A 25550-nucleotide genomic window follows, 5' to 3' on the forward strand; every position below is an offset into this window, starting at 1 on the left:
ATTTAGGGAAATTATAGGGAAACATAAAGGAAAAAACATACAAGGCGATTCCACTTCGTTGTCCTGTATGTGTTTACTTTTAGTTTACAAGAAGTTGCCCAAATATCACTTTTATAAGCAGCACGGGCTCTCTTCCTGCCTTATAGTGACGGAAGATTCCGGACAGCCAAGCAGGCAGATGGTCAGGCGACAGTGATGTGGCTACAGGAGCCAGACCACTTACTCCTTAGACCAGAAATGGCTTTTTCGTGCGGAAGAGTGAAGAATGGAGCACAGCAGCATGCCTGGGAGAGCTGTTTGAGAGATGAGGCAGTGGTGTGGCAGAGCGTAAACCGGACCTTCCACTGTCAAGGTGTGCTAAGATTCCGGAGTATAAAACGACCGTTCGAAGAACTGGAGGGGGGAAATTGCCAGACAGCCCTTTGTTGACGGATCTTTGTATTTACACGCAGTTCGTGTTTCCAGACTCTAGATCTTTTATCAGGGAAGTTACTGACTTCTGGTTGCATAAGCCGCGGCAGCCCTAGCAGTGTTAGGAAAGGCAGACCTGCACCGAGGGGCACTGCAGGCCAGGGCTGAAGGTCACAGGGATGGAGAAGTCCCGCTGATGCAAGGGGAAGGGGTGAGACACAGGTGAGTGCTGCTCTCCCATCTCCCCACCAGCCCCCCACCGGGAAGATCCTTGTTGACACTGTGGAGGCCCAGACAGGCTAAAGACAGGGAAACGGGAGTCTGCAGCTTCTCAAACTAACCCCCAAACCAGCATCGAAGAACTACAGGAATCCACAGCCACGCTGGCAAATTAACAACATTTGGGCTTTTTAACTCTCCAGAGCACTCTTCAGACCTTTTGAGACTATTAACGCAGGGCTCATGGGACCCTTCAGCTGCCCACAGTCCGTGAGCTCAGCTCTTTGCAATCAATCTCCTCTCTTTGCTCCCCTGACCCCTCCCCAAAGGAATCTGATTTTCCCAAATATCAGGGCCGAGGCCTGATGCCGAGTCTTTCACGGGAACATACGCGTTTTGAAATGGAAAAAGACAAGGGGGTGGACATACATTTCAGAGAAAGACATCTCCAGTCTTTTCCGTGAGCCCTTTGATACCTAGTACCAAGGAGGCTGTGAGGAAATCCGAGATCCTCAGCCCGAGGTCCCACATCAGCCCGCCTCGCCTTCCATTTCTCTCACCTTCCCAAGTGTCCATCAAGAGCACGGGCGCTGTCAGCATGGGCAAGTCACCTGTGGCTCTCTCACTCCGGCCACATGAAACGTTCCCCACCCGACCAGAACTCACTGGCTGAGGATGACCCACCTGTGGGCAAAATAAGCCCTAAGCACGACTCGTAGGTCTCAATATTATCTCACCCAAAGGCGGACTTGGAAGCATTAGCCAGGCTTTTTCTTTAATTTTCACATAAGTGCAATCAGTGTATACACCACTTCTTTCATTTATCATGACAAATACTTTTCTATGGTTTTCAAAATTGTTCTTTTTCATCATTGTGTGTGTGTGTGTGTGTGTGTTCTGCTTCTAACACGGGCTGTGGTTCCTTTGGTGCTATAAACCAGCAGTGGTGGATGGAAGAGTGCTGAACTTTAAATAAACCAGCAAAATCTGAAAATAGCTGCTCTTGCCCACCTAATGTTGCAGAGACAGAAAAAAGAATGAAGCAGAGGATAAAGGTCAGGAAAGCAAAAGTAGGAGGAAGATGCTTAGTATAATCTGTAGCAAACAGTCTTAAAATTTCAAATTGGAGTCGAGTTAGCAAAAGAAAATGTCAACCCAGAAACAAATCACGTAACTGTCTAGATGTCCGCTTCCATGTATGTAGTTTATGTAACAATAACAATTAGTGGCTGCTAAAACTTTCCATCTGCTCCTCTATTAATAAAAACACACAAAACCGATGCCCCAAGTAATGTACTAAAACATCAGAATAAACTTCACATTCTTCCTTAGGTTTAAAATATAGAATCCACTAAAAAATCTGGGTATTGCCCAGCTGGTGTGGCTCAGTGGTTGATTGTTGACCTATAAACCAGGAGGTCATGGTTCCACCCCTGGTCAGGGCACATGCCTGGGTTGCAGGCTCAATCCCCAGTGTGGGGCATGTGGGAAGCAGCCCACCAGAAGCAATGATTCTCTCTCATCATTGATGTCTCTATCTCTCTGTCCCTCTCCTTTCTTCTCTGAAATCAATAAAATGTTAAAAAAAAACACACACACACACAAAACTCATATTAAATAAATATATATTATCTCCATCCATACATACATACCTGCATATAAAATCCAACTCATGATTATATTTCCTCATCTGTTCTAGTATTATTATAAATGACAATGATGAAATTATCAAACACAAGCCAAACACCAATGATAGTATCTAGGAGAACAATTCACCATCTAAACTCCATGTCCACTTGGCTGTGTGTTGAGCTTGGATAAGAGACAGAAGTAGCTACTAAATACTGTGTCAAAACAGAACTTCCACCTGGATGGAGACTGGAGCGCTGATGGACTGAGCAAGAGTCAGTGCTCAGGTGGGACGCTCTCCTCATCCCAGGCGTCCCTCCCGAGGAAGCTTCTGCAAATAGCCTCCATGGCTCTTCACCACCACCCACCTGGAGGTACCATGCCTGGATCTGTACCTCTTAAGAGCTTTTAAAACATTCTTCCTTCATCCCAATGTCATACACACCTCCCTCACCAAGAGCCTTAGAGAACCATCCAGACTAGGACTAGAAAAGTATAGTTACTACCCACAGCAGTATATCTGCACCATAGTAACTTATGGAACACACATGTGCTCAATTTCCTCCTAGCCTTGACTTTCCATTTTAATTTGTTTTCCCTGGTCTACTTTATTAGTACTGCTTTCTACTTTATTGTATATCTTCTTATAAACTGATCTAAATCCTCTGGACAATGAAACATACCTGTATGTCTGCGCCACCAAGGAGACTGGAACACAGTGCCCAGATGTGTGAGCTGAGTGAGCTTTTTTAGCGGCCACTCTCATGCTTGTGAGAGTTAGCTGCGCCCCCTGTCCGTGCTTCTATTATACAACTTGGCACACTGTGCTGTTATTACATGCCAGTCGTTCTTGGGTGGACTCAGTTCCTGAGGAGCAGTATGTGTGCCATAAATGTTTGAAGAGAAATTTAGATGTAGACGAACACAGAGAGATAGCTAACTGTGTGTGTCACCTCGACTGGGCTAAGGGATGCACTACATATCGATCCTTGAGTACGTAATGTCTTTTTAATATTCTGTGCGTGAAAATATGAAGTATGCACAGAGCACCTCTGCTGCATGTCCAAGCACAGCGCTGTCGAGAGGAAAAGCAGGGGTGTGACTGTCGGAGTCGAGAGCTGAACTACCTGCTTCTTCCCGAATCACTACTTTTTAAAAATATATATTTTATTGATTTTTTTACAGAGAGGAAGGGAGAGGGATAGAGAGTTAGAAACATCCATCAGCTGTCTCCTGCACACCCCCTACTGGGGGTGTGCCCGCAACCAAGGTACATGCCCTTGCCCAGAATCGAACCTGGGACCCTTCACTCCGAAGGCCGACACTCTATCCACTGAGCCAAACCGGGTACGGCCCGAACCACTACTTTTTTTTTTAAATATATATATATTATTGATTTTTTACAGAGAGGAAGGGAGAGGGATAGAGAGTTAGAAACATCGATGAGAGAGAAACATCGATCAGCTGCCTCCTGCACAACCCCTACTGGGGATGTGCCCACAACCAAGGTACATGCCCTTGACCAGAATCAAACCTGGGACCCTTCACTCCGAAGGCCGACGCTCTATCCACTGAGCCAAACTGGTCAGGGCCCGAATCACTACTTTTTAAGTTGAGATCATTGGGATTCACAAGCAGCTGTACGACATAATACAGAGAAATCGGGCCTACCCTTTACCCAGCCTCTTCCAATGGCAACACCTTGCAAAACTACAGAACAACCTCAGGATCAGAATACTGACACTGATTACAATCAAGACACAGAGAATGTCCAGCAACCCAAGGATCTCTCCTGGTGCCCTTGACAGCCACACCCACTCCCCTCCTCAGCCCCTGGCAGCCACCAATTCCTCCTCCTTTCCTGTAATGTAAAGACTTCCTCTTCGAGGTAAAATTCACCGAGTGACAAATGACATAATGACCAAAGCAGCCAGAGTCAGAAACCCACATTCTGGCAACAGGTGAAGAGGATTTTAGGTGCATTTCATTCTTCCAGCAGCTGGGAGCCATTACGCTGAAAATGAAAGCACCTGGAAGCTAACTGCAGGGTGTTACTTTAAAGATCAAAATGGAAATCTCAGAATTTCAAGCTCAGGTTCAACATGGCCTTTCAAGTTAATGAAGTTCAAAGGACAGAAGATAATTTTCAAGAACCATGTGAAACACATAAAAAAGGAAAGAAAAAAGCCAAACGACAGGAAGTCTCCGTGAAGCCATTTTAGCAGCAGATAGCAGCTGAATGGTCTCCTCACAACCACAGTCAGATGACTTCCTTAACCGCCGTCAGCATTTCCTTTGGTAAAGGAAAAGAAAACCCACACTTACCCCGACCACTAATGAGCAGCCTTGATTCTAAGGCTACTCAACGTCCAAGGAAAGAGTCACCTGTTACATCAGCAGCAGGGCCATCGTCTTCAGAAGCTGCATGAACTTTCTCTTTCCTATAAACTGTCCAAACACTTGCAGAAAGAGAGACTCTTAACATCACGCACTTAAATAACCTTATTTGTACACACAGTTACGTCTCACTTCTTGGCGGGTCTACATTCCGAGAAATGCATCGTTAGGAGATCCTGTCATTGTGTGAACATCACAGAGTGCACTTACACCAGTGGTTCTCAACCTTCTGGCCCTTTAAATACAGTTCCTCATGTTGTGACCCAACCATAAAATTATGTTCGTTGCTACTTCATAACTGTCATGTTGCTACTGTTATGAATCGTAATGTAAATATATGATATGCAGGATGGTCTTAGGCGACCCCTGTGAAAGGGTCGTTCGACTGCCATAGGGGTCGTGACCCACAGGTTGGGAATCGCTGACTTACACAGACCTAGATGGGACAGCCCACTGCACACCTAGGCTATGTGATCCAGAGTATGGTCTATACGTCATGTTACTGTAAAAAATACTGTAGGCAACTGTAACACAGCAGTAAGTATGTCTGAATCCAAACATAGAAAAGGTACAGTAAAAACATACAGTGGGGCCTTGACTTACGAGTTTAATTCGTTCGGAGACCGAGCTTGTTAAGGAGCTCGTTAACTCAAATTACTCTATCAACTCAATGCAAAAAATCAGCTGAGAGACAGCTGGTATCTCAAAAAACTTGTTAATCGGGACACTCGTAAGTCAAGGTCCCATTGTAGTGTAAAAGATAAAGAATGGTATACCTGTATAGGTCATGTACCTTGAATGGAGCTTGCAGGACTGCAAGTTGCTCTGAGTGGGTGGTGAGTGAATGGGAAGGCCTAGGACATTGCTATCCCCTACTGAAGACTTTATAAATACCGTACACTAAGGCTACACTAAATTTATTTTTAAAACTTTCCTTTTTTTCAATAATAAATAAAACATAGCTTACTGTAACTTTTTTACTTTATAAACATTTTAATTTTTTTCTTTTCAACCCCTGAAACAACATTTAGCTTAAAACAGAACACATTATACAGCTGTACAAAAATATTTTCTTGATATATGTCTTTATTCTATAAGCTTTATTTTTAGAATTAAAGAATTTTTTTGTTTACTTTCTAAACTTTGTAGTTAAAGACAAAAACACACACATTAGCCTATGCCAACACAAGGTCAGGATCACCTCCATCACCATCTTCCACCTCCACACCTTGTCCCACTGGAAGGGCTTCGGGGACAATAACACCCATAGAACTGTCTTCTCCTACGATAACGGTGCCTTCTTCTGGAACACCTCCTAAAGGACCCGGCTGTCGCTCTTCTCATGGAGGTGTCGCTCTTTCCAGAAATATGTCCATGATGGTTTGTTTTGTTTCTTTTCTTCATCACAGATTTTCTTGTAACCAAATAACGCACCATCCAAACCTTTCCGTGTTCAAGTACAAATCTCTTAAGGCGCCTTTTAAGGCACCTGCTGAGGTCTGCAAAAGCATCTGCTAAACCCTTCACTGTGAATTTCTTTGGGGGTTCTTCTTTTTTCTTGCTTCTTCTTCAGCTATGCATTCCTATTCCACTTCCAACAACTCCTCATTAGCCATTCCTCCAGGAGCTCCTCAATGTCACCGTCATCCACACCCACGTTCAAATTGTCTGTTTACCATCTCAACCACAGCCTTGTTGATTTCTGCAACTACCTCATCCTGGGCAAATCCTTTGAAGTCATGAATGAACCTCCTGAGTGTCTTTCTTCCAGATGCCATTCATAGCCTCCTTGGTGACATCACCCTAAACCCAAGCAAGGTTCTTAAGCAAACCTTGAACATCATAGATGTAATCTTTCCAGAATTGCATCAGTGTCTTCTCAGTGTCCCCTTCAGTTTTAGCAACAGCCCAGACACAGGTCCTCCTCAGGTCGTAGGCCTTAAAAGCTTTGGTAACTCTTCGACACAATGGTTGGGTCAAAGAGTGATGTTTGGAGGGAAACACACCATTTTGATAGTGAAATGACAGTGGAGTTCTCACCAGGTGGCAGGAATTTTTTTGCTCCATTAAAATCTTATGAGACCAGTGTCATATTGGTGGTCTATTGTTGACCAAAACACTGTTATGCGGCACATAACTGTACTACTTATACACTGTTTTTACTCTCCAAAACTCTTTGCTCCATCTCAATTTCTAGCTAAGAGAAGATCATGTTTCTTTGAGTTGAGTTTTGTGTGTGTGTGTGTTGTTGGTTTTTTTTAATTAACATCACAGCAGGTATAACAAGCAGTAAGTAGTATGTTTATATTAGAATAAGGGAAATTCCAGTAAGGTTGTTGGTAAAAAGCAAGTGCAGTTCCAACAAGAGCAACCTTAACAAAATATAACTTATAAAAGGGTACAATAGAACCCAAACAGTGATTAGAAATAAACCTAAGAAAAGATGTACAAGAACTTTAAGGAGAAAAATTTTTAAAAAGACCTATATAACTTTAGAAAAGATTATGCACTGGGTGTGACTATGTCAGTCCGGCCCCAAATGAAATCAATGAAATTCCAATAAAATCTCCAGGGGATTTTTCACAGAACTCAAAGAGTAATCTTACAGTGTATAAAATAGAAGTCATAAAAACATAATGGTGAATGAATATAACAAATTGTAGAAGGATCCTCCAATATCATTATAGAACTAGAGGCCTTATGCATGAAATTTGTGCAAGAGTAGGCCTCTGCAGGCCTGGCTGCCTTGGCCCTCACAGCCCTGGCTTCATCCGGAAGGTCATTTGGCTGCCCGGTCTAATTAGCATATTATGCTTTTATTATTATAGAAGAAGATAGATAGATAATCTTAAGTATACAAAATAGGTATCGAGGTGAATTCATATGTACTAATACTGTTACCTATACGTAAAAAGCATGACAGGAACCTATAATAATAAAAGTGTAATATGCTAATTAGACCGGACAGCCGAACAGTGGAACGACTGTCCAGACAACCTTCCAGGCCACCTCTGGACGAAGCCAGGGCAGCTGATGTGGCTGCGAGGGCCACACCCCTCGCAAGAATTTCATGCCTCAGGCCTCTAGTGATAACCATAAAATTTTATCAAATTCAGAATAGTAGTTACTGAAGAGAATGGGATCAGAGAGGTATAAACTGTAATTTCAGTTTTATTTATAATCTCTTATTTCTTAAACTGGGTGATGGGTACAGAGATGTTTATTATATTATTACCCAGTCTTTAAACTCTGTTTGTATGTCTTAAATACTCCATAAAAAAAAAAAGAATGCCTTTTACTTGAGAACCATGTTATGACATGACCTAGCAAACACAATCTAATAAACTACATCAGCACCACCTTGTTAAAAACATGGATTACCAGGCTATACAAGAACCAGAATTTCTGGGAGGGGGGTCATGTGACTTTAAGGCACAGACTCATTTGGGAACTCTTGGTAACCATTCATCCATCAACAAAATCGGTTCCAATCTGACAATGAGATACTTAAGTGCTTAAGATTGCCTAATCACTTTCCAATTGAAGCAAATGTCCACAATGTGGACTCTAATTTGAGAGCAAAACCGTACAAATTTTAAAGTAGCGTATCTTTCACTTATAGACCCCCCTAAAAGGTAAGACATGTAAAAAATTAGAAATATCTTATAAAGTAATCGCATCAAATGATTCCACTGCAGAACATAATTCATACACATTCTCTACAGGGAATATGTCATAGCAAAATTCCACTGAAGAGGAATTATTTTGACGTTTTAAACCACACGAATCTGCTACACACATCAACACTGAAAAGACTCGCTTACCGGGGCTCTCCACTCTCTTATAGTGGTAGGGATTGATGCACACCTCCTTCTGCTTGGAGCCGAAAGGAAACTCGCAGCATTCCAGTGGTTTCAGTTCGTGGTGGCTCTGCAGGTCGGGCCAGCGCCACACTCGGCAGTAAATGACGTGAGGCAGTCCCTTGCGGTGGGAAACCTGCAGCCTGCCGTCCAGGGAGCGGGGGATGGTGACGCAGTTGCTGGGCTGCCCTGGGCAGCTCAAGGCCTTTTCCAGTTCCTCCATGGCCCCCTTCTTTTTCTTCAGTTTTTTCACCAAAGCATCCACTGCTTTCTCTGCCCACTTCTCTTCTTCGTCGCCCTGCTTCCACCCGAGAAGTCTCTTCACGGCCGGGCTTGTGAAGGAAAATAAACTTGTCACGTTCATGGTGATGGCACCAGTCAGACGCTCCTTGTTGATGGTCAGATACAGGAGCCTCCAAATGTGAAAGGACCGGAGGAGGGACTTCCCTTTATTTACATAGGACTCTCCTTAGCTCCTTAGTCTTGAGGTGCTGAAAAGTAGGAAGGACCATTCCTAGTGTCTCAAAAGGTAACCCAGAGTCAGTACCTGGAAAAGGAAAAAGAAAAAAAAATGTTTAAAATCATCTCTACCACAAGCCACAAGTTATTAAAGAATTACAATGGGCCAGGTATGATTTTAAGTGCTTTTATCTATTATAGTATGATATGAACTGAACTATGTCCCTCTTAAAACTCATGTTAAAACCCTAACCCCCAACATCACTATATTTGGAGAGGGAGCCGCTAAGGAAATAATGAAGGTTAAATGAGATGACGAGGTGGGGTAATATCTGATAGGAATGGTGGCTTTACAAGAAGAAGGGAGGGTATTTCTTTCTCTCTCTCTCTCCCCCATGCACCGAGGGAAGGCCATGTAAGGACACAGAGAGAAGGCAGCCATCTGCAAGCCCAGAAGAGAAAACCAGAAACCAAATTGGCTGGGGCCTTGATCTTGGACTTCCTAGCTTTCACAACTGTGACAAATAAATGTCTGTTGTTTAAACCACACAATCTATAGTACAGTAAGGCCTCATGTAATGCTTTTGATAGGTTCTGCGACTATAAGCAAAACAATATATAAGGAATCCGATTTTTACCTAGGCTAACTGATACAAACAAGAGTTTGTGTGGCATCTCATCAACGTTATAACAAAACGTTGAACAAAATGACGTCATTCAAGGACCTGCTGCACTTTGTTATAGCAACTCAAACAGACTAACACACAGCATTTAATCCTTTAAATAATCCTTTCAGCTAGGTAATAAAAGCACTGTCATTTTACAGATGAATAAACTGAGACACAGTTTTAAAAGTAGTGTGTTACTGCCAGGCCGGTGTGGCTCAGTGGTTGAGCATTGACCTATGAACCAGGAGGTCACGGTTCGATTCCCGGTCAGGGCACATGCCCAGGCTGTGGGCTCAATCCCCAGTATAGATCATGCAGGAGGCAGCCAATCAATGATTCTCTCTCATCACTGATGTTTCTGTCTCTCTCTCTCCCTCTCTGAAATCAATAAAAATATATTTTAAAATAAATACATACATAAAAAATAAAAAGTAGTGTGTTACCGTTTACATGATTTCTGAGATAGAAGCAATAGACACCTTAGTACAAAACAGTTCAAGTTCTCACCAGATATTATAATGTTTTATATTTAGATTCATTTATAGCACTAAAAGTATATTTTAAGACACACCTAAATCAACAAAACCAAAGGTTTTCATTTGTTCAAATATTTTTAATGCTAAAAGGAGAGGTAGTTATATTTTTACCACATAAATGTAGCAACAATTTAGGGTACTTATTCAATGAACAAGCATATGTCTATTGGCCACAGGATATGTAAAGTAAGAAATTTATTTCACACTTTTTCAAATTTGCTTTCTATGGCCATGAATAGAATGATGCACATGAACACATACTTTACCAAATTCTTTAGTGAAGTCTCATTTAAACCTTCTAGTTACCTTTAACCAGATGTAAGCAAAAAAGGTAAGAAAGATTAAAGAGGATAACTTTACACAAACTCTGGCTAAGATGCAGTAGCATGTATCAAACCAACCTCCTCCCAAAAATTACTATAAAAGCTATATAAAATGCAAACAAAACTAGGGTGGGGGAGCCTGGTGTTTAATGGCATGAAAAATCAACCAAGGTGCCCAATCGGTATTGCTCAATGGTTAAGTGTTGACCTATGAACCAGGAGGTCATGGTTTGGTTTTGGTGGGGGCACATGGTGAGATTTCCGGCTTGTTCCCCAGTGGGGGGTGTGCAGGAGGCAGCCAATTCATGATTCTCACTCATCATTGATGTTACTCTCACCCTCTCCCTTCCTCTCTGAAATCAATAAAAATATCTATTTTTTAAAAAGCAACCAAGGTACTCAGGACCATAGTGGCCAAGATATTGGAGAAAAGGAGAAAGCAATGAAGTGAGCTGAGCATTCTTCATTGCTTTTCTTTTCAAGGCATTTGCAAAGCCTATGCTATGAATACAAGAGGCCTAGTAGTCATACTGAAAGAGGCTAAAGACCCAAGCAGAGATTTCAGTAATCCTATGGTGGATAAAAAAAAAAAAAAAATTGGAGTTGAGGGCCTGCTAAGAAGGCCTGGTGAGTACACTAGTCTTTTAGTTCAGACCCATAAGGGCAAAAATGACATGGACCAGTTTTTATACTAAAACACAGCTTAGAATCATCTTAATACTAAAATGGATCAAGGTGATGAGAAAAGAGAAGAGTGACAGATAATGGCCAAGGCTTTACCAAAACTACAATAGACATCTAGCCACAGATTCATGAAGCCCTATAAATCCCCAAAAGGATAAATACAATGAAATAACATCCTTAGCATGCCAGATGTAAATAAAGAGCTGATAACTCAGAATTCTATACTTAGTAGAAAAAATCATGCAAAGAAATGATTGTGAAATAAAGATGTTTTCCAACAAACAAAATCTGAGAAAACTGGCTTCCAACAGGAATTCCTCCGGCAGAAGGAAAAAGTTCCTAGAAAGAAACAAGGAACTGCAGGAAAGAATGAAGAGTTTCAGAAGGGTGAGTAAGGGTAAGTCTAAATGAATACTGATGTCACAAAACAATAATAAGAATCGCTTTGGTGTTTAAAACATACACTTAAGATGCATAACCCAAAAAAAGCAGAAAGGGCTAAATGAAGTTGGTGTTCTAAGCTCCCTCTATTACCCAGGCTACAGTAAAGAATTAAATTATTATTGACATAAATTTTTAAAGTCATGTCATAATAAAGCAACCACTGAAAGAATTTAAAAACTATAAAAAGGTAATAGTAGTTTTAAAATATGTAAATTATTTTTTAAAATATGACTAATACAAAGAATATAAGGGAAAAAAGAAGCAAATAGTGGATGGGACAAATAAATAACAATACAATTTAGACCTAATCCCCAAAGTATCAGCAATTACTTAAATATAAACAGATTAAATATGTAAGTAAAAGATGGGGGTGAGGATGGGGAGCTCCTCTTAACCACAGTGTACTTACGAGAGACACAGATTAAAAATAAGGGCAAAGAAAGGTTGATAGGAAGGATGGTTATTCTTACCAAAATGCTGGCAAAGCTAGCCAATCAGACAAAATAGGCTTCAAAATAGAAGCATAATCAGAGATAAAAAGGGACATTTCATAATGTTAAAAGAGTTAATCTACCATGAATATATCACAATCCCCACCATGAATATATCAAATTTTTATGCACATAGTAACAGTCTCAAAATACATAAAGCAGAAACTGACAGAATGAAAATAATAAAGAGAGAACCCACAAGCTAGTGGAAGATTAACACAGTAACTGATAACACAAGCAAACAAAAATCAATAGACACAGAAGATTAACAACGTGTTTAAAAACTTGATCCAATTCATATGTGTATATCATTGTATCCAAAAACTGTAGAGTGCAAAATACATTCAAATACACATGGAATATTTAACCAAAATGACCATATAATGAGCCATAAAACAAATCTCCATACAGAGCAAAACCATACAGAATGTGTCCTTTGATCATAGCATAACTAAGAAATCAGTAACAAAATGTTGTTATTGAAAATAATTATGCTTTTAAATAATCCATGGGTCAAAAAGAAACCACAGTTCTAAATTAGAAACCCTTTTTAACTTAAAGATTATGAAAATATGATAAATCAAAACCTGTAGGATATGGCTCAAACCATGCTTAAAGGGAAATGCATACTCTTAAATGCATATATTGGAAAAGAAAGGTAAAGTTGAAAACCAATGTTCTATGTATCCACCACAGGAAAAAACATTAAATTAAATCCAAAGAAAGTAGAAGGAAATGACAGTAGTTATTAAAAAAAAAAAAAGAATAGAGATAACCTATAAAATCAAAGTTGGTTCTTTGAAAAGACTAATAAAATTGAATAAACCTCTAGAAAAATTGGTTAATAAAAGAGAATACATTTATTATCAATAACAAATAAAAGGGGAAAATCATTACTGATCCTCAAAATTAAAAAAGATAATGATTATGAACAGCTTTCACAGCATACTGTGCATGTCCATAGCTACTCTGTGGTCATTTACACATCTTTCTCATTATAAAATAAGGAATTCAATCTTCTGTCTTCCTATCTTTGGAGTCCAGCACAGTGCCTGGCACACAGCAGATTCTCAACAAATGTTTAGCTCCCTGGGGAAATCAGAAGGCCAAGTGTGGGGCTTCAACTTTATTCAATATTTAATATGAATAAATATTACCTAATATGAATATTATTGAATAGGCTGTGGCAATCAGTAGTTTCCTTTTTTAAAGTAAAGATTTTTACCCAAATTTACCAGTTCTTTTCACGCTGGTATTATTTTCATTTAACAGGAAACAAAATGATGCTATTATCAAAAGTCACACTTGGTCAGAGTGTACCTATTGACATGATCATTTACTAAAAGTTAGCTTTGCAAAAGAACAAGAAAGACAACTTCTGTCTAGTCCTCGAGTCACAATGTATGAAGGGAATATATTTCTTCTTGTTCTATATGTTATTTTCTTTTATTCCAAAAACTGCTTCTTTATAGTTTAGCCAATGATTTTTAAGTAGAGGGGGTGAGTTATTGAAAAATCACTCGCGGTTACTTGAAGCTCTATCACTGATGGGTTTGTTACACTAATACATGTGTTCGGGGGTGGCAGGGGATTAAGAACCCCCATTTCAGACCCGTGTTTTAACTAATCAAATTGACATTCATCCAACATCGCAGTACTGAGCACGGTGCTTCTCCAAGGACAGAGGCACAGATGTCTACACACCCAGGGAGCTCACATTCTAATGCAAGAGCCAGTGCCTAACTATGATGCTATGCGGTGAAAGCTCTAAAAGAGGCACCAATAACATAGAAAAGCAGAAAAAAAAGAGAGAACAATTAATTCCGGGATTTCAGGAAGTTCGTCAACGAGGAAGGAATAGACAGGCTTTAAAGGATGGGTAGAATTCTGTGAAACAACAAAGCTAATATTTTGAGCAATCATTACCGGACAGAATCTGTTCCAAGCACTTCACATCTATTAACTACTTTAATCTTTGCAACAAACCCTCCAAAGTGACCACTAATTTTACAGCTAGGGAAAGGGGAATGTAGAAAGTTGTATGACTTGCCCGAGGTTGTTTATGTACACAGCCGTAAGGCAGAGTCAGAGTTTGAACCCATGCGTCTGGCTCGGCAGCCTCAATTTCTTTTAGTAACGATGCTTTTGTTGTTAATTCTCACCAGAGGATATTTTTCCATTAGTTTTTAGGGAGAGGGGAAGAGAGAGGGAAAGACAAAGAGAAACATCAATGTAATTGAAACACATCGATTGGTTGCCTCCTACATGAGTCCTGACCAGGACCCGGGTCGGGAAGGAGCCTGCAACCCAGGTACATGCCCTTGACCATGCCCTTGACCAAAATCGAATCCGGGGCCCTTCGGTCCGCAGGTTGACACTCTAACCACTGAGCCAAACCGGCTAAGGCTAACCACTTTTCTAAATTGCTAGTTTTAACAGACACATAATAGAAATGCTAGGGTTCAAGGTGGTGGGAGACAATACAAGACTGATAAGAAGGGCAGGGGTAAGACTGTGAAGGGCCTGTGATAACATCTCATTCTGTAGACTAGTGAACCGGTTTTAAATGAGACAAGACAAAAACAGAAACAAAACATACTGCTTCAAAGTACTGCAGGGGCCAGTTAGGGGGTGAATGTCTTGATGTCACTGACCAAAATCAAAGGGCCAAGATCACACCCTTTGCGTATAAATGCACAGATGACCCAAAATGCAGGCTGATCACTAATTTGTGTGTTTCTGAGTTAAGCACTTTTCTAATATATACAAGTCAAACAGGTCATCTACCTCCCATTAGGAATTCAAGTAAGTCCATGATACTCTGTCCTTGGCAAGACAACTCATTTTTTTCTGCCCCTTTTTGTACTTCCTGCTTTAGTTTATGTCAAAAGTTAAGTGGCCTTATCAGTTTAAAGTGCAAAATAAAAACATGAGTCAGCAAACAGAGATTTCCTTCCCGCTTCTCCAAATACAAACATTTCACACTGACAAAAAAAGAAAGAAAAAGAAAAAAAACCATTAATCTAGTAAAGAACCCCCCAGAAGCCTTAAAATATGGAGATCTTTGTTTCACTTTTAGAAACTTAGTCTGAAATATTCTGAACTAGAAAAGGTAAAAAGTTTTTGTACAAAGGTTTTCATCAGAGCATTATTTATTATGGGGGGGAAAAGAAGTATCTAATAATTGGAAAATAGTTATGTAAGCTATAGTACAATTCATTCAATAAACTGTTATATAACCCTTTAAAATTATGCTTATAAAAACTATATAATAACTGGGAAAAACCCTTAAGCAGAACACAGTGATATCTATAACATAAACAACTATGCAGATACACCAAAATATGAACAGTGGCTGGTATGCAAGGTTAGTACTCTCTCTCTCTCTTACTTTTCTAAACTTTCCAAACACTCTTTAATGAAAAACTATAACTTTAAAATAAATGTTTAAAGCTTCTATATGTAATTTGCTAGTTACAAATCAACAAAACTCAATTTCAGGAGCTCAGGCCACACACAATCTCTACTTCCATGTCAGGCTGGACCTGTAGTGCGATCTGGTTTCAGAAGTAATGAAAATGGGAGTTTAAAACAGGGTTCTCAATTCAGAGCCCTGCCCTGTGGGTCCTACTCCTGAGAAGGGTTTCTCTGAGCCCTGCCAAAAGCCAAGTGAGAAAAATACGCCTTTTGACTTGGATATTTAATTTTGCAACTTACGTGGTGTTCCTTAATGTTAAAAGGAAAAAAAGCAAAAAAATTTAACAAGCCTTTAACTGCCATGCAACTCGCTTTATATTTAAAGGAAACCTAAGTAGCCACCTGGACCACCGTGGGCATTTCTTCATCTTCCCTCTTCCAGCGAAGACACCTGTAATTATCTGACTGTGTGACTATCAACAAAGCACACCCTCTGCCACATCTTATCATTCGGATCCCAATTTCCACGGTAAGTTTTAAAAGGAAATTACTTTGATCTGTATCTCAAGATATATTTTTTAAGAAGGTGTGTGGCGGGTAGGGGGTAGGAGATTAGCCACCAAGTGTTACAAACCAAGTACCATTAATAAAAGGATGAGAAGGAGAGGAGACAGATAATGACCCGATGTCCTCTGTAGCTTCAGGCCAGTGCCACTTTACGCATCTTGCACTGGCATGGGATTCAGTGAGCTAAACAAAATAACTGATCCCATTATATACTGAAAGAATAATTAGATTATTCAATAAAAATTAACATAAAATATATGCTCCAAAAAGTGACTGGGGTGAAAAAAATCAGAATCCTACTACCTTGAAAATAGAAGGTAAATGATCTATTTTCAATGACACAAGCAACTCACTTTTTAAAATTCATTTCTGGTTCTTTGGTTCATTATCTTAACTCTAAAGGTGAAACTTTAAAGCATAAAGATCAAAAGAACCAAGGAACTAAAATCACAAGGTACTGATTAACTTTACTTTGAAAATGGTTACAGTTGGATGAGCTGTTTAAGAAAAAAAGACAATTTTATAAAATTATCTTTCTATAAAAATATTTGATCCTTTTTTTGGGGAAGCGAGTATTTTTCCAAGTAAGCAAATAAACCGGGTGCACACTTCCTGACTCATACCACTAGCTTTCTTCTTAAACAGATGACCTTGTTTCTTTTTTTTTTTTAATCCTCACCCAAAGATATTTTTACATTGACTTTTAGAGAGAGGGAAAGACAGAGAGAAATATCGATGTGAGAGAGACACATTGATTGGTTGCCTCCTGCACTCGCCCCAACCAGGGCCCAGATCGGGGAGGAGCCTGCAACTAAGGTATGTGCCCTCGACTGGAATCAGAATCAGAATCGAACCCAGGACCCCCCGGTCCACAGGCCAATGCTCTATATCCACCGAATAGGGAATGCTAAGGAGATGGAAAAGACGTGTTGCATAAAGTGATTGGTGGCGATATGAATTAGTATTATGAAAAGGTATGTGTAATCTATCCTAACATCCAAGTTTAGATAGGATTCAAGGCCTGATGAGCATGCATAGCTAAATTAAAACATCAACAAAGGGAGAAAAAGATGAACATGGAAGAAGATCTGTAATGTAATTTTTCATTATTCCAAAATGGACTATTAAGAATACAACTAAAAATGGTACCAACACGAAACAGTTCCTAATAAAAGCATGAAAGGTTATTTATTTTACAGGTCCTTAAGGAAAATGATACATATTGACACTTAAAGCAGACAGAAAAAAAAAAGTTAACTTTTGCTACACAGGATAATGCCATTACAATGAACATAAAAACAGAGATGGGTTTTCTCTATTTCAGTCTCAGAAAACACCCCAAAGTAATAATGCTCTCTGATTTGGTTTCAACAATATTCAAATGTTTCTTTTCCCCAGTTATCCCAACTCCTAACTAGCCTGCTTTTGAAATATTGGGATTGTAGGAGAAAACAGGTGAAGCGCCTCTGTTTCTTTTTCCTGTTTTAAAAGAGCAGTTAGCTCTTGCCTTTTGACATTTCTCCATTTCAGACGGGTGAAAAGTAGTCCAAAATAACCAAAGGTAGCCCATCACCAACCAAAATAAGGGGTGGAGGACTTAGAACAAGAAAAAAAGTGAGAATAGATAAAATCTCTCTCCATTCCTTTTACAGATTCCAAAGCACTTGTGAAACAACCTACTTCACTGCTTGGCAGTTGGACTAAAGGGAACTCTACTTCAACAGAGTCCTCAGAAAAAGAAAACGTCCTTAAACAATTTTCCTACACGAGAAAGCAATGTGAAGATCCTCTGGGGATCACAGAACTCCCCTGGGTTTCAAATCAAAGCATCAGCGAAGCCCTGCTGTCAACAACACCTAGAGTCAAATTTCACCTCACGGAACCCCTTACTATCAAGCCTTGTTTTGGTTACTTCCAAACATTTCCCAACTTTCTAAACATGTGATTGCTGGCACAATAACTAGTTTGCCATTTTCTCATGAACATGTTTGTTTTCTTTCAGAGAGTAATTTCCCAAATCTGGAGAGATGGGGGGTTGAAGGTGGGGGGGAGGACAAGCTACTTGAAAGCCTTTTGAGTGATGCAATTAGGCAGGTACTGTTGCCTTTACACACAGCTCCCAGCCTCTCAGGTGTGACTGAGTGACATGCTAGCAAGGGCTGCCATGTGGTGTCTCAACAGAGTGTTAAGTGAATGGGAATCTCAGGGATCGAAAAGAAAGGGGGTGCCTCACAGACCCTGAATGCTAGCTTACCTACATACCCGTTCATCACCAGCTGTGACATTTCAGTCAAATGATTTCAAAAGTAGCGCCACCTTGATGAAAACGCAGCAAGGGATGCCACGATTACAGGAGTCTCCAGGGTCAGACCTGTATGTGGCTTATAGTTTAGGTGTACAGTTGAGGAGTGCCAAGTATGCTACTCAGTGTATCTTCATTGAGATAGAAAATTCTTTAGGACAGGAATGCTTTCATGTCCCGCTCTGCATACACAAGTCTGTCCGTCCATCCTGATAAAAGTGGGCTGTGTGTAGGCCAACTGGCCAATTTCTTAGTCAGAGAGATTCCATATAGAACAGCAAGTGTCAGTTCTGTTATGTTTCATTGGCGAACTAGCTATTTACTTAAGGAGACTGAAGGCACTTAAAAGTTTTCTTCCTGTCAACGTCAGCAAACAAACTTGGCTTCTTTCTATATCTCCTTGCCACTTCTTCCAAAAGTTGTATGGCATTCCTTAGTCCCACTGAATCCCCTTTCTTAAATTCAGCCTTGTCACGGGAAACTGTCCTTTAGCACAGGGTGGCCTTCGAGAGAGCCAGCTCCCAAGTACCTCACCCTGACAAACTTCTCCTCTAGTCATCTCAAACACTGCTGAGTCACTGACCCGGAGTGCTCACTCCTCAGACATAGGACATGGAAGACCGGAGGCATTTTAGAATTTAATTGCATTGACTACAAGAGGGGAGACGTCTACAGTGGTTGTCTCTAAGAAAAAAGACTTCTCTTTGAGTCATTGTTATCATAGCACAGCAATTCTACAGATGACAAAGAATGCTAAATGTGGTAAATTTCCATTGAGTGGCCAGTTATGAATGGTTCATCATTATTAGCAAGCGAGTGATATTAGTTTAATTGAGCTATTACTTACACAAGCATTATACTGATTGTTTTTACAAACATCTTACTGACTCCTTACAGGAGGTATGTATCGTTATCTCGACTTTACTAATAAACCTGAGTTCAGAGGTTAAGTAACTTTCTCGAGGCCATGTTCTAGCAAGTGGTTGATCTACATTTTAAATCAGAATAGATACTAATGCCTATTCATCAGTTTTTTTAAAAAAAAATGTACATGCCAAATTCACAGGAAAAATGGAATAGGTGGAAAAAACTACCCGTTATTTAAAAAAAAAATTACTGTTTCATTTTTTTGGAACATTTTTCTCTTGTTCCACTGAACTCACAGGTGCTGTTTATGACAACACATCTGTAGGGGTGAGCGGACATTCACGAGGCAGGACAGCCTGAACCCTCTCCCTATATTTAGATCCTTCAGTGCAGAGCTAATTGAATAATTTAATCTGGACCCTTTAGAAGGGAAACACATCCATATTCATCACAGGCATCAAAGGAAACATCTTTACAAGTTATATCCTTTTACAAACCAACATATGGTCTCACACCATTCTCCCAATTGTTGAACTCCTCCTCTGGGAAGAGCATGGAATTTTATTTCTTTTTTATCACTTGAAAAAATCACTTCCCTCCTAATTCAGTAAAACTGGGTGGAGGCCACTTCCTCCACAGGTGAGAGAAATAAAACTTGTTGATCTGTCATTGTCAGGAATTTTAAAGTTAACCATTTATTTTACGTACTTTCAACATGGGAACAAAAGGCAGGCTAAATCCGGAATAAGGAATCAGGGCTCCTTTCTCCAGACTTTCAAAATAAAACCCCTGCCGTGTTTCTGTTGTTTGAAGATGTTCCTAAATGAGAAAACAAGAGTCCTTCCCTCAGAATCAGGAGCAGGTTGCAATGGCAGCTTTCCACTTAGTAGCTGTACTGTGAGCAGAAAAAGACTCTTCTCTGAGCCCCCATTTGCCTTTCCACAAAATGTTGACTCCACTACTTACCCCACTGAGTAGGTTAAATATAAATATGTGAAACTGATTTGAAAATTTTAACAAGCTGAAAAAGGTGACATTTTATTGAGAGCAGTTTCACAAATAAGAAAGCTAATTTTAACATTTTGTACATACAAAAAAATACCCCACAAAAAAAAGTTTCTGTCTTTAGTTTTTATCTGTTCAGTGAAGTTCTAACTTTATTTTTTAAAAAACGATAAAAAGAAAAACGGATAAGCACGACAGTCATTCAATGCACTTGACAGACACCGATATTGCGCCCGACACTATGCAAAGCACTGGGACAGAGCACTGAACAAAAGAGACAAAAGCAGTCATTTTTAGGAATTCCATGCCTTCAGGAGACCTACATTCCAGGGGTGATGGAAGGCCTGGCTGGGAAGGTGACATTCGAATGGAAGCCTGCGGGGGGTGGGGGGGAGGAGCCACGCGGATCTCTGGGGAAGCACGGGGCAGGCAGCTGGACGTGGGGATGTGCGAGTGCAAAGGCCCGGAGGCAGTAATGTGGCCGACCTGTTCCAACAGCAAGAAGCCCAATGGGACAGCAACACAGTGAGGAGAGAGACGTGGGAGGTGAGGTCGGAGAGGTGAGGGGAGCAGACATAGGAACCGCAGGGACTTGTTAGCTTTCCCTCTAAATTGAGATGGAAGCCGCTGGGAGATGCGAGGACAGATGGAAGTCATGCCCTGACTGACAGTTTAACAGGACTGCAGGGCTTGCTGGGTTGGGAACAGGCGGAAAGGATGGAAGCAGGAAGCAGCAGGGAGACCAGTTCGGAAGCTGCAGCAATTGTTGCAGTTTGAGATGATCAGGGTTTGGATTGTGACGGCAGAAGGGGTCAGACGCTGGAGGTATTCTGAAGGCAGAGCCATGAACAAATACACTTTCCTGCTTACGTAAATCAACAAAAGAATTAACCATAAACGTGGAGAAATCGGTTTAATTTTTAGAAGGACTGTGGGACTGAGTATCTGAGATGGGATCAAAGGTCACGGAAGAAGTAGACCAAGAGCGATCAGAGGAACAGCATGAAGGGAGTAACAACTAGAAGCTAAAATCTAGTAGGAATGAGGGTGAAGGACGGGAGTGAGGCAGCACGTGAAGGGAAGGGAGTGGCATAAGCTGACAGATACTCCAAACTGGGTGTTTTCACGGAGGCTGGCGGGAGGATGGTTTGGGGTGGCAATGAGGAGGATCCCCACACCTCCAGGCCCCACAGTATGAGGTGAGAAGAAAACAGGCAGGACCTACGAGAGCCACAAGGGAAGCGGCATCCCCAGATCAGCTTCATCTATGCTTAAGATTACGCACAGCCCAGGTAACCCAGATGTCCAACAACACAGAATGGTACAGCCAACCATGATGTAATGTTAAAAGGAAAAAAGAAGACAGACTTTCATGTCTAACATGGAAAGAAAACCATACCATAATTGCTCAGTGTCTTCTGTTTGTTTGGGGGGGGGGAGTTAATTGATTTCAGAGAGGAAGGGGGGGAGAGAGAGAGAGAGAGAGAGAAAACCATCAATGATGAGAGAGAATCATTGATTGGCTGCCTCCTGCGTGCTCCCCACTGGGGATTGAGCCTGCAATGTAGGCATGTGCCTTTGACAGAATCAAACGCAGGACCTATCAGTCCACAGGCTGATGCTCTATCCACTGAGCCAAACCAGCCAGGGCTGTTCAGTGTTTTTTAATTGCAGAACAACATATATTATATGATCTCATTTTACAAATAGAAACAAAACCTGTACATGTACAATATATGTGCATCTTTAAAGGCCTGGAAGGAAATAAACAAAACTGAACACGCAGTTACCTTTAGGAGTGAGATAGGAGGGGAGTGTCAGAGCTGACTGTTTTTTTTAAATAATCAATTACTGTTTTCAATGTTAAAACCCCAATAATAAAAACTAAACATTGGTAAGAGATTTAGTCTACAGGGCTCCAAAAGACAATATTATGACCCAGAGGCAGAAAGACTTATCATTTTATAAAGAAAAAAAATAACTGAAATTGTTTCTGTACAGAACGCCATAATTTATTTATGTACACAGGGTCGGAATATATGACCTAATTCTGAGTGAATATGATATGGCTGGGAATGTACTTTTTTATTAAGCAACTCAGGCACATGATAATAAAATTCAATTTTACAAAATGCCGTGACATGAACAGAAAGTAAATTTCCGTTAACAACTCAAACATCCTTCACATTTTTCAGTGCACGAATCTTACCCCCCAAAAATGTTCTGTGCTATTCAAATATCTCAAGAGCAGTTTGGTCCTGTCCCTTCCCCAGTACAGAAATCTGTTACTTAGAAAAAATAAAATAACGCCTGAAAATCAAAGTTTACATAATCACTGAGACAAACACTGAGATCAGCCAGGTTCCACGCTCCTCCACACGACAATCAATGGCATCCTGTTTTCAAGCTGCCGAACACGGGACTGGCCTTCCCCACGTCCACTTGGCCACCTCAGCGCAGAAACTGAACGGAGAGCGGCAGCCTCCTCCAGAACTGTGAGAGCTCCTACGGCGAGAGCGGGAAGCGGCAACGGCGACTTCTCTCACCGGGTGAGGAACATAATGCTGTGGACACGAGTGAGCGTCACCTACAGAACCCGGTGAGACCTGCACCATCACTCCAGACCCTGGCTGCCTCGGATCACTTGCTCAGCCCCGTGCTGGCCACTCACCGCTCCACAGTGACTGACTGACCATCGGAATGGAGAACCCTAACAGAGCGCTCCTAGAAGGCTCCAGAACCCCAGTCCTCCGTGACCCGTTCAGCTACTAAGACAGCTTTCGTCTCCACTAAGTCACTATGTGATGGAACAGTTCTTACTGTGCTTCCCACCAGCAGAAAGGTGCAGTGGAAAGAAACTGAGTACGATATACCTCCCACACCACCAGGACACAGCTGTAAAGGGTGTGGGGGACGGACGGGAGAACCATACCATACAGCTGACTGTGACAGGAGCCGCATCACGTGTTCAGGCTGTTTAAGGAAAGACATACGTGCAGGGAGAGTGGCCAACAGCCTGTGCCATTTTCTTTGCCATAACGACCTCTCCCCTGCATCCTGGGATCTGAGATACCTGCTGTGCAATGGAAATCCAAATGAGTTCAACCACCGACCAGCTGCATCAATGGGTGTGAACTAGGGAATGGATAATCCAAAGCAGCCTTCATAAAAAATTAGCCATGGCTTTTGGAATATGTTTTGCTTTATCAGAGGAAGCTTTCAATTCCTTATCACCTTTTGCTAACACTAATAATAAAACTATTATATGCCTGAGAACACCATAAATCTAAAAAAAGAAAGAAAGAAATACCTGTTCCAAGACTCAAATATTTCTGTGGAAAATCTATAAATGGATGACAGTTAAAAGTAATGATTTTATTATAAAAACTTACAAACATATTTTATCATATAAGTCACTCTAGCTTCCTCTGGAAATTCAGACTATATACAAATGAGCCTTTACAGAACACCTGACACATCCCAGTTTGAAGACCCAACAAATTCCCATCACCATCACCATCACTGCCAACTTCAAAGGGAGAGCGTTCTCATGCAGGTGGTTCTATGGGAGACCTCACCTAACAGCTCACCCGTGGTCTCCATCAATTTTCCAACAACTCTAGTGTTCAGAGAGAATCATGCATCATTCTCATGTCATTACCACCACCACCACGAAGCACCAGGCTCTGTTCTGAGCACTTTATACCTATTAATTCTCGTAATCCTCACAAGAATCCTAGGAGGTAAAGACTATTTCAGAGATGATGAAACTGGGGTGCAGAAAGGTTAAGGAGCTTGCCAAGGCAACCCCTCAACCACCCAGTTTCCCCTAAATAACCTCCTCCTCTGTCTCATGCATAGAGCAGAGGGGGTAACAAGCAAGGATTTCTTTATGGTTTTATTTCTTTTTAAATTTTTATTTATTGATTTTTAAAAAATTATTTTTGTGAGAGAGAAACATCGATTTGTTGTTCCACTTACTCATGCATTAATGGGTTGACTCTTGTAAATACTCTGACTAGGGATCAAACCCGCAACCTCTGTGTAGCAGGATGATGCTCTAACCAACTGAGCTACCGAATCAGGGCTTATGGTTTTATTTTAATCCATCCAATTCCTTCCCTTCCAAACTTATTTATTTTTTCATTGTTGTTTTCCTTCTTAATTTACTCACACTTTCCTAGGACACAGAAAAACCAAGAGTTTTATCAGGGCAGCAATGACAAAATTAAGTTCATTTTCCTTTAAAGAGCCTAGACTACAGATAAGAAGTATTAAGCTATACCTCAACAAGATATATGGAAAATGACACCATTACTTCATACCAACAGCTCATAATATTCTTAATATTCTTTTCTTATGATAAGTCATGGACATTAAAATTAAGCTCCTTTTAAGAAATCCACTTTCCTTATTACATTCCCACCGATTATTCTTAGGGTCCCTTATGAAAACATAAACAAAGCAAAACAAAAATTACTGCCTCATTTATTTATTTTTTATTGAAGCAAATGTAGAGATAGAGAAAAGTTAAAGAACTCCTTCAAGTATCATGTTTATTAAAAGTAAAATATTTAAATATTCACTTTTAATGGCTCCGATATAACTGGCAACCTCAATGCTTTCTACAAATAATGGCAAAAAAAAATAGTACTCTCAATTCGAGAGATCTGGGTGCAGTACGTGGCAGAAACAAGTCAGTGACGCTGCCACTTCTATGTCCTATCTGCCTCTAGACCCCCTTGTCACCCTCTATTCCAGGCTTTCTCAACCTCAGCATCGCCCTGGCCTCTACCCACTGACGCTGGAGAAACGCCCCTGCCTGCCCCACACTGTGATGACCACTAATTCATATTGCCGGATGGACCTCTGCTCTATTCTCCCCCTTTCCCTCTTCTTTTCCTTGTAATCTAAGTGCCTCGGGCCTCAAGAGCTTTGTTTAACTTCACTTCTAGACTCCAGGACACAAGGAATTGCTGATTTCTACAACAAGGAAAACACGTCACACACATGAATCTGTTCTTCCCATCTCTTTTCTCCTCCAAGAAAAAAAAGTGGGAGAGCAAATCAGCTAACACTCAAACATCACTAGTACGTCTGGGTATAAAAGACCTAGTGCATAACCACAGTGAACTTACAACATACCACTTTTCCTGGCCTGTTTTAAAAAACATCAAAATGAAAAAAGTTTACTCAGCAAGTACCTATTGCGTGTCAGGGCTATATTCCTTTTTTTTTTTTTGTATGGCAATATTCATAATACTGCTATAC

The 25550-nt window shown here is 40.7% G+C and overlaps 1 protein-coding gene across 1 annotated transcript in view; it reads right to left on the reverse strand.

Moving 5' to 3' along the window:
• The window catches only part of SMAD1 (SMAD family member 1), a 69434-nt gene that overhangs the window by 32943 nt on the left and 10941 nt on the right, over positions 1 to 25550 (reverse strand). The window contains exon 2 of the mRNA XM_006755954.2: positions 8481 to 9063. Coding sequence (XP_006756017.1) covers positions 8481 to 8880 — 400 coding nt within the window. The 5' untranslated portion in view covers positions 8881 to 9063. The remainder of the gene's footprint in view (positions 1 to 8480; positions 9064 to 25550) is intronic.

This window comes from Myotis davidii, unplaced genomic scaffold (genome assembly GCF_000327345.1).
Source record: "Myotis davidii unplaced genomic scaffold, ASM32734v1 scaffold151, whole genome shotgun sequence".
NCBI lineage: Eukaryota > Metazoa > Chordata > Mammalia > Chiroptera > Vespertilionidae > Myotis > Myotis davidii.